Raw genomic sequence first — 10,645 nt, 5'->3', positions numbered from 1 at the left:
CTGTTTTCGAAATTTCGGTGAAACTTTTGCTGTCGTGTTAGACATATCAAAAGCTTTTGATAAAGTTTGGCATAAAGCTTTGATTTCCAAACTATCCTCCTATGGTTTCTATCCTTATCTCTGCAACTTTACCTCAAATTTTCTTTCTGATCGTTCTATTGCTGCTGTGGTACACGGTGACTGTTCTCCTAAATATATTAATAGTGGTGTTCCTCAGGGTTCTGTCCTGTCAGCCACACTCTTTTTATTATTGATTAATGATCTTCTTAACCAAACTTCTTGCCCTATCCACTCCTATGCTGATGATACTACCCTACATCTTTCCACATCCTTTCAGAAACGACAAGCCCTTCAGGAAGTGAACAGATCACGCAGGGACGCCACAGAACGCCACAGAAACTACTAGAAAATCTAGTAGTTTCTAATGCCTCAAAAACTCATTTACTCCATCTATCAACTTGACACAACTTTCTAGACAACTATCCCCTTTTTTTTCAGTGACACTCAACTGGCTCCCTCTTCCACAATGCATATCATTGGTCTACCCTTTACTCAAAATTTTCACTGGAAACTTCACATATCATCTATTGCTAAAACAGATTCCATGACAGTGTTTCCCAAACTTTTTAGTACGTGACCCGTTACAGCAGTACCAAACCTGTCATGACCCCCACATTTATAAGCCTTCCAAAATCGTACTAATTTTAAATGGCACAGATATATTTTAAAATTATAAATATTAATCACAGCAGAGAAAAATAAAATCTCCATTGATCTTTATCAATGTTTATTATAACAATGACTGATTTATTAACATTTTAATGTGAAGAATGTACCTGCTTCTTTGCTACAAGCAAATCAATACGAGGGTCTGTATGGCTCAAGGCACATCGCATGTCTGCTTCAGCATTCAACCTGTTTCTAGCCTTCGATTTGATCACCAGGAGAGTCGAGAAACCACTTTCACAGAGGTAAGTGGATGAAAAAGGAATGAGTACTTTCAGGGCAAATTTGCTGGTCTTGGGGAAAGCGGAGAGCATCTTGACCCAGCAGTTAGAGCTGTTGAACTGTTGCTGTTCCTGGAACTCCTCTTTCGCTGCGGTGTTATTGATGAGCTCCAAGAATTCCTCTTGTATGTCATCAGGAAGTTCATCCACAGTGCATCGGAAAGGATTGCGAGCAAGTGTCAGCTGTACATTTTCATTTATATCAGTTTCATGAAAATAGCGTTTGAACTCTTCTTGGAGGATTATCAAGTGTTCCTTGATCTCTTGTTGCAGCTCCTCGGCAAGTGGTTCTTCTCCGATGACCTCGTTCAGACGCTGAAAGGAAGCTACATTTCCCCTTTCAACTTTCCTCTTCCAGAGAGCTAACTTGTCGAGGAAAGCCTTGATGGCATCGGTATGCATTATGATAGTGGCATCTGGGCCCTGTAGTTGCCGGTTGAGTCCATTCAAAGCTTCAAAAACATCTGCCAAGTAGACAAGACTACACTTAAATGGCCCCTGAATGTCATTTAACAGCTGATCCGTTTTCTTCCCTTGAGCTGCCAGAAATATCAGCAATTCATCAAAGAGTTCAAATACACGGGCGAGAACATTACCCTTTGACAGCCAACGAACAGATGTGTAGAAGAGTAGATCTTGGTGAGCAGAATCCATGTCTTGGCACAACCTACGAAACAGCCTGGTGTTGAGTGCCCTCCTTTGATATGGTTGACGATGCGGATCACTGTTTCCAAGGTAGCTTTGAGAGGAGCAGGAAGCGTCTTGGAGGCGGCGATAGTTTCGCCAGACTAATTAATTCGCCAAGTGCAGGGGCTTACTGTATTTTATCTTCTCATTTTTACACCACGGATGATGACATACTGAGATGTCGAAATGTCTGGATATAAAGAAGAAAGGAAGAAGATGGTTAAGGAAATAAAAATTTTTGTGTCAACGCTGGTTTTTCTGTTCCTACTGAAGCTGAGGTTTCCCACGAACAGTCTCAGATGTTTTACGACAGCACTATGGATATCCCGCTCTCCAAGGGTTTCACAAGCTTGAACACTAATCCAACAAACTCACCAAAAAGCAACTGGATCTGAAATTCTTTATATGCTGCAAGACTTATAATGTGTTCCCTAAATTCCTGAATTTCAAGTTAAATCGCAAAACGCTGCGTAGTACCGATATGTACAAATCATGGCAAAGAAAATGACTAGATTTAGAGGTGAAAACTAAGAAAAGAGAAATTAGTCTCAGTAAATCTTAAGTATCTCAGTGTTGCGATTCTCTCAAAGCTTCGGTGTCCCGCCTCGACGTTTTGTGCCTCCAGTCATTCATACGACGGAAAAACGATAAAGCACGAAACAATATATCTGCAAAACATGAAAAGAAGCTCCGGAACATTGGTGGCAAATATTTTTAACTATTCTACTGTCCAACTTTCTAACAGAGAAACTTTCTTATTGTCCTTTGGCTTAAATTTTTGTTTCCCAATATGTAAACCCTTGTGTCAACCCTCATTTCATAAATATGTTGTTTTTTCGAAAACTTAGTGAACTGTTTAAGATCTTAGTAATTAATTTAATTTTGAAAAAAAATCATCTCATCCTTTCGAAACGAAGCCTGTTCAAAATTCTACAGTTTTAAACCCAGCAAAGTATTCTCTCCTATATTTTTCCGTGCAAACATCGGCATTTTAAGATCACTTGGTCAAAGAAATGATTTGGTAGTCTGTAAACCAGACAAGGGAAATGGCATAGTCATACTAAACAAAACTGACATCTCTAAAATGGAAAATCTCTTGAATGATTTAACTAAATTTACTAAACTTAGATATGATGGGATATTTTCACGGACCACTAAACAGATTCCTGAGTAAATTAGTATTTTTTTTTTAAGTTCTAACTGATTCAGAGTCGAAGTCTCTAAAACCCACTATTTCATCTCCAACAACCCTTTATGGTCTTCCCAAGGTTCATAAGGCCTCTTTCCCACTCAGACCCATAACGGCGGCATACAACACATATAAGTTTCGATTTTTTTAGTACCGATTTTAAGTCATTTAACCACTAATGAATATACAGTAAAAAAATTCGCATGAGTTTGTCTAATTCCTGTCAACTTGCAACGTACCAGATTCCTACTATATGTGTAACTATGATGTTACTTCACTTTTCACAAATATATCTCTTAACGAAACCATAGGTATCTACACCAGTCAGTCTCTTATGTCAAGGAACAAATGTCTTCATGGATTTGACAAAGACTATGTTTAAAGGTATGCTCAACTTAAGTGTAAAAGATTGCTTATTCATTTCCAACCGTAAACTTTACAAACACATTGACAGGATAGCTATGAAATCACCAATGGGCCAAACACTTGCCAACGCTTTTTTATATTTTCATGAAAAACTCTGGCTTGAGAACTGTCCAGAAGAGTTTAAGCCATTAATTAACGGTAGATATGTCGATGACATTTGTTATTCTTAAAAACCAGGCTTATGCCCCTTTGTTTTTAAATTACCTTAAAAAACAACATTCAAATATCAATTTCACTATTGACTCAGAAGTTGAATCGAAAATCCCGTTTTAAGATTTACTAATTGATAAAAGTGAGAATAAGATTCAGTTCTCAGTGTTTCGTAAACCTACCCTTTCTGGACTCTGAAGTATTTTTTTTTTTCTAGTTAATGTCACTTTAACTTCAAAATTAACTCTTATTAAGGCACTATTGCACAGAGACTTCTACCTATCCTCCTCGTATGAACGTTTTCATAAAGAAGTCTTCTTCTCAGACATTTTTTTTTTTTTTTAGATAACGGATTTATTACTGATTTGTTTTTTTGATAAGATGACTCGCAAATTCCTAAATAATCAGTATCAACCAAAATTAATTGTCCTCACAGTCAACAAGGAAGCTATATTATGTAAGACTCTCTTATCTAGGTCTAGTCACATCGAAAATACAGTCATCTCTCTCAGATAACTTCAAGAAATTCTATCCCCAAATTGATTTTAGGTTAATTCCAGTTAAGGATTTTAAAATCGGTTCCTTTTTTTACTTCAAGGACCGCCTGCCGACTGAGTTGTGCTCATCCATCGTTTATAAGTTCACATGTCCCAGTTGCCAAGCTGGGTATATTGGAAGCAAAACTCGAGCTTTCAAGGTTCGTGTGGAGGAGCACAAGGGACAGTCGAGCAGAACGGGCCATAGAAGTCACAAAATCCCCCCACATTCAGCTGTGAGAAATCACTCTGGGGTTTGTGGTGTGTCGCTCTTAAAACTGAATACTTTAAAATAATACACAGCAGTAACAATTCAGATCTCAGAATATTGGAATCTTTACATATCAAAAATAATTTTTCGCAACTAAGTAATATGACTTCCATGTTATATATATATATATATATATATATATATATATATATATATATATATATATATATATATATATATATATATATTTTTTTTTTTTTTTTTTTTTTTTTTTTTATATATATATATATATATATATATATATATATATATATATATATATATATATATATATATATATATATATATATTATGCTTGTATTAGAATTTTAATGTATTTTATCTTATCATTTTTATACCAATGATGATGATATACTGCGATGTCGAAACGTCTGGATATAAGGTTCCCACGAACAGACCTGTCTCTGATGTCACACAGTTTTATTAGATATAGTGAAATCAAATTTTTTCGTCTCATCAACTCCACTCCTGACTGAATGTCTTCAGCCCCTTTCTCATCACCGAAATGCTGCATCTCTTTCTATCTTTCATCGCTATGCTTACTGTTCTATTGATCTTGCTAACTGTATGCCTTCTCTGTTCCTGTGGCCTCGCTGTATAAGGCTTTATTCTTCCTTTCATTCTTATTTTGTCCAACCCTCTCATACAAGAGTTAACCAGTATTCTCAATCATTCATATCTTGCACTAGTAGATTTTGGAACTCCCTACCTGGTTTTGTATTTCAATCTTCCTACGACTTAACTTCTTTTAAGAGAGAGGTGTCAAAAAATGTGCTACCTAATTTTGGCTAATGATTTTCTTTCTTTTAGAGAACAAGGATCCAAGTCGGCCTTTTTTTTTTTTTTTCTTTTTTTTTACCCTTGGCTGGCCCTCTTCCTACATAAACAAAGAGATAACTTATGTCAGGAGAGAGAGAGAGAGAGAGAGAGAGAGAGAGAGAGAGAGAGAGAGATCTTTTGACCGTGTGTGGAATTCAGCCCTAGCTACAAAGTTTCACCCCACCGGCATTGACTGGGCACTCCTGCCACTCCTTCAGGACTACCTGAAGGACAGACTTAATTGTCGTCGGTCGGCAGTCTGAGGTCCAGCCCATACGACCAGGGAAGCTGTCTTGGCCCCCTGCTTTTTAACATTTATTTCATTTAAATGACTTGCTGCACTTCATCCCCAGTATAATGGCGTACGCGAACGACCTCACTCTGACCCAGAGCCACGACCCGGGGCAGACGTCTGCAGTCCCGGTTCAGCTCAACAGGAACCTGAGACGCATCATAGCCTGGGGCAACATATGGCAGGTGAGGTTTGTACCACACAAGACCCAACTGCTCCACGTCACCAGGTCAAGTGTACCCCTGAGCCTTGACTTCAACGGAAGGACGATGGCACTGCAGGACGAGGTGGAGGTACTGGGGGGTCACCTATGACTGCAGAATGATCTCCAAATCACACATCAAGCGACTCGCCAGAGAATCCTCGTGGAAGCTGGCATCTCTGAGGAGGATATCTTGGCTCCTCGTCAACAGGTGCCTTGAGGTTCTCTATAAGGCACAAATCCGCTCCTCCCTGGCGTATACCTGGGGCGGCGCAGCCAGGAAGCACCTTGTTCTCATAGAGAAGGTGCAGGAGCGTGAAGCGCAGCTTATTAAGCATAGAAGAGTTGGGTAGGAGCCACTACTGCAATCGTTGCAACAGCGTCGGGACTCACCGTCATGTTTAAAGTGCAAGTGAAGCGAGTGAGTCACCTACAACCGCTAAGGAAACTAGAGCGGCGGCCCTTTGTGACCACGAGGGCTGTTACTTACACACCGGGGGCCGTATTTTTAAAACTATGATTCGACATAAGGGAAACATAAGCCCACAAGATGGCGGACACCATGACTTACGTGAAACATAAGTCTTATGTCTCACGTTAGGTCATCATAAACTCGCATTCCCGTTATGTTTGGGTGGGAGCAAGAATAGCATCGCTATGTCGAATCATAAAGTCAACATGGCGGAGGCAGTGGGACAGAGACGACGCCACCTGAGAAGTTTTCGTGATCGTAGAGACGTGTTGGCTGAACTAAGTGACTCAGAACTGATAAGAGGTATCAGTTAGAGCGTGCAGCCAAGATATATGGGGCTGACATGCAAGGATTCTTAGGGAAAGTGAACTCTAGCAGGGGTGTGAGAGGGAGACGGTGACAGCTGGATGCCGCCTTGAGGGGGACAGTGGTTACCCCAGTAAAAAGTGGCTTCTGACACTATATCTTCGACCTCTGCCTGCCCCACACTCCAACTACAATAGGTAAGTTTTGCAACATTAATATTTTTCATATTAGACAGTTTGTTTCATTCATTCCATATTGCACATATACTCTTTAGTCTCAGTGAGTTTAGTGGGTTAGATTAGGGTGCTATTACATCTCATGGCATAAAGAAAAAGTTCTCAGCAAACTAGTTGCTTACATTATAATACAGTGGTACATATCTTTACCACTGGAAATTGTTAGCTCCTAAGACATTAGTTTTACCAAATTTATCATTAAGGTAAATCAGGTTAGGTTTAGTTAAGTTAGTTTAGATTAGGGAAGTATATAGTTGGTTTGATTAGATTTAGTTCATTGTTAAGGTAGATTTAGTTATGCTTAGTTTGGTTACATTAGGTTTAATTTATTTTCTTACCAAACTTGTCATCAATGCTAGGTAAGGTTTAGTTAATTTCCTGTCAGTTTGTTAAGATGGGTTAGGTTAGGTTTAGTTAAGTTAGGTATAGCCAAGTTTGGTTTATTTATTTATTCATTTATTGTTATTGTCATGTGTGAGAATTTTTATTTTGATAATTTTGATGTGCTTTGAATGAATCTAGTAACCATTTTCATTGCAAATCAATGTTTTACATGTTTGGGGTGATTAAGAAAATAGAAAAAAGATCTTCCTCCCCAAAAACGTAGTTTCATTACAAAATGTTAGATAGGTGCATATATATATATATATATATATATATATATATATATATATATATATATATATATATATATATATATATATATATATATATATATATATATATATATATATATATATATATATATATATATTATATATTATTTTTTTTATTTATTAACTTTCTTTATTTCACAGATGGTGCTCAACCTCTACAACCCGTTGCTACATCATCCACTGAGACGGTAGATGTCTCGGCACCAGCAGGAGGTTCAGCCGTGTTAGGCGGTACTGCGGTAGCATTTCCATCTGTACTGTTATGAACAATGACAACAAATGTTAGTTAAACCATCACAAGCATATTTATTGCAGATCCATCTCACTATCTATATAAGAGGTAAACAATCCTCTCAAGGAGGAAGTATCTTCCTGCCCCCATACTCCTCATACACAGTGTAAGTGTATATGGTGTGTGTGGTAGCCTCATTTTTGCTGTCTTCCTCCTGGAGGAGGGTGTTCGCTTTGTCTATACATAGATAGATAGTTAATGTCCTTACACTTCAGTTTTAAAGATATTCTGTATGCTCTTATTGATATTTTCAGCAGTAGGGTAAAGTGCTGTTATTGTCTTGCAGGCAGGTACTGAGTGCACTTGTCATTAAGACACATTCATGTGTGGATGCATTTCTTGTGAGCTGCCATTTCCAACCTTCCATAATTGAATATCAACATAGGAAATTCTTCATATCAATGAGACCCATCAATTTGATTAGGTTAAGTTACTGGAAGTTATACTCTGTTAGTTTAGGGTTAAAGTTAGTTATGTGTAAGGTGGCAGAAGTTGTCCTTTATACCTGGAAGCATTAAATACAATAAATGGATAGTTTGTTGCCTGTGTTTCTCCAAACCTAAGCAGGGTGTTTATAAAGGCAGGTGGGCATTACTGAATGTTTGAGGGAGAGTGAATGTGAGGTATGAAAGAAGTGGTGTGGTGTGCGGCAAATGATAAAAGCAAAGGAGTGAAAAAAAGGGTGTGTTCTCTTAATGTCACCTAGAATGTGGGAGGATATAGATATACAAGGGTGGAATGGTTAATACTTTTCAAAACCAAGATGATCTATATGTGTATGGAATGATTTACTCACTCAAATTCTTGTCTATGTCATCAAGGGGCTTGGAAGGTGGACCACCTCCTACATCAAATAGATCCATTAGTAAAGTGGCCACTAATATTCAGTGCTTCACTACTAGCTTTCATAAAGCATAGCAATGTAGGTTTTCCTATCCAAAAATGGGGGGAGGGGGGAATAATGATTAGTTTATTGATTAACACTGCTGCTTATTGTGCTTGCCTAAATATCTCTTTTACTTAAGTACCTTAAATAGGGTTGTGCAAGAAATGCCAGTTTTACAAGTGCACATTACAAGTGCCATTGCAGATTATTACACCTTATCATTGTGAATATTTTTATTCCTAGACACACCTTCCATACTTGAATATCAACACTGGAAATTATTCTTCGAATCAGTGTATCTTAAGTGACATTGTTAGTTTAGGATAAGTTAGGTCATTGGAAATTATTCTTCATATCAATGTATCTTAACTGACATTGTTAGTTTAGGATAAGTTAGGTCACTGGAAATTATTCTTCAAATCAATGTATCTTAAGTGACATTGTTAGTTTAGGATGTTAGGTTACTTAAGGTTGCTAGGTTGAAGTTAACAATGAATATTGCTTGCTGACACAACAGTTGCTGCTTCGTTTCCTCATCTGTGGTGGGTTTGGTAAATCCATCATGTCAGTAACAACCAACAACAAAACGAAGTAGCAGTATATGCGACTACACGTGCGTGGATCATATGCTGTTTGTTTACATCGGGTGAAGTAGAGTCAGTGGATAGACACTATTATTGATTATGTTCGTCTTCAAATATACCTAAATTTCATATATTGTTAATCTTATTAATACAAAAATGCCTCAGACATGTTTATTTTTTCATATCATCGTAACTGGATTAGTTTCAGTCCATAAGTTTCACCACTATGTTGCGGTTGGCATTCCTGCGCTAAGCCGAGCTAATGATGAGGGGTTACCGAGCCATAAATTTGCCACCTATGTCGCATCATAGCTACGATATCGCGCTTATGTCATGACTTATGTATCGCTAATGAAAGTTTTATAAATACGGGCCCCGTGAGCTGTTACAACCCTGTTGCCGGACGTGGCACCAGCAGCGGCAGTATGTAAATAAATACACAAGCATGTGGAGCGCCCTGCTAAGATCAGTGACAAATTTGGAAGGGACAACCCTCCAAGGCTTTAAAATGTCAGTCAATAACTGGGCAGATGTAACACTAGATCAGTTAGGCTTTTACTGAAAATATTTCCCTGAGGCACACCATCTTCAAGAGGACAACTCCTAGAAAAGACACACGAACTCGTAAAAGACAATTTGATAAAAAAAAAAAAAAGATTAAAATTGGAACGCGACCACAAAGCTCAAACTCAAACAGATTAAGTAAAATACCATGACACCAAGTTATGTTATATGCCTTCTCCATAAAAAAAAAAAAAAAAAAATCCTGGTTGTGATTATTGACAAATGCCGACAAATTGAGGATCATAGTAATGAAAAATCGTCAGAGGTAGACCGTACTTTTCGGAAAGAAATTATCACATTATCCACACATCTATCATTTCCTTCTAGTATCCTACAGATACAGGAGGTCAAGGATATAGGTATATAGTTAGTGGCCAAAAGATAGCTCTTCCCAGGTTTTGGAATGGGAAAAACAATAGCTAAGCTCCATGAAGACGGAAAATCACAGGTACACCAAATAAGGTTATAAAGATCCAATACAAATGTAAAAGCAGCATCAGACATACGACATAATCAAGCATACGGAATGTCATTAGGACCCGGCGATGATTCATGACATTGTGATAAAGCCGACTTTAACTTGAAGGAAGACAAAGGGACATCATATGATTCTACGCCAACGGAAGCAAAGTTCACTCCCTGAGCCTCCAAACCCTGACTATGTCTGGCCCCTAGAGCAGCAGAGACCTTCTGTGAAATACTAAGAAAGTGTTCTGACAAAAGGTCTGCCACCATCTTGGGCTCTGCTACCATTTCTTCAGCAGATGGCAAGACAGGAGGAGGAAGGACAGAAAACTTACCGGAGATCTTACGCACTTTGTTGAGAACCTCCTTAACCAGTGTACGGGTTGTGATTGAAGAGAGATAAGACCTCCACTACTTTGTTAACGCGGAGTAATGTAATGTTCTGTCGCTTTTCTCTCAAAGCTGTATGTAATGTACTGGGGCTGTCGGTGATTTGCTGCATCATCCGCCTTAAGTCCGGACACAAAGAAGAGCTGGGTTACGCCACATATTCAGCCAATGAAAATGCATGGTTGGATTCTACAACAGCAGCTTCGGGAGTTAAC

General features: G+C 38.3%; 1 protein-coding gene across 1 annotated transcript; it reads right to left on the bottom strand.

Annotated features, from left to right (window-relative positions):
• Window positions 1-818: 818 nt before the first annotated feature.
• On the bottom strand, window positions 819-1,661 carry LOC123500588 (SCAN domain-containing protein 3-like). Its single transcript, XM_045249275.1, has one exon. The coding sequence runs from the start codon at window positions 1,659-1,661 to the stop codon at window positions 819-821; it is 843 nt and encodes a 280-aa protein (XP_045105210.1).
• Window positions 1,662-10,645: the final 8,984 nt, after the last annotated feature.

Source organism: Portunus trituberculatus, unplaced genomic scaffold (genome assembly GCF_017591435.1).
Source record: "Portunus trituberculatus isolate SZX2019 unplaced genomic scaffold, ASM1759143v1 PGA_scaffold_420__1_contigs__length_85288, whole genome shotgun sequence".
Taxonomy (NCBI): Eukaryota; Metazoa; Arthropoda; class Malacostraca; order Decapoda; family Portunidae; genus Portunus; species Portunus trituberculatus.
The sequence above is the reverse complement of the archived record's forward strand: the minus strand, read 5'-3'. Positions and strand labels throughout refer to the sequence as shown.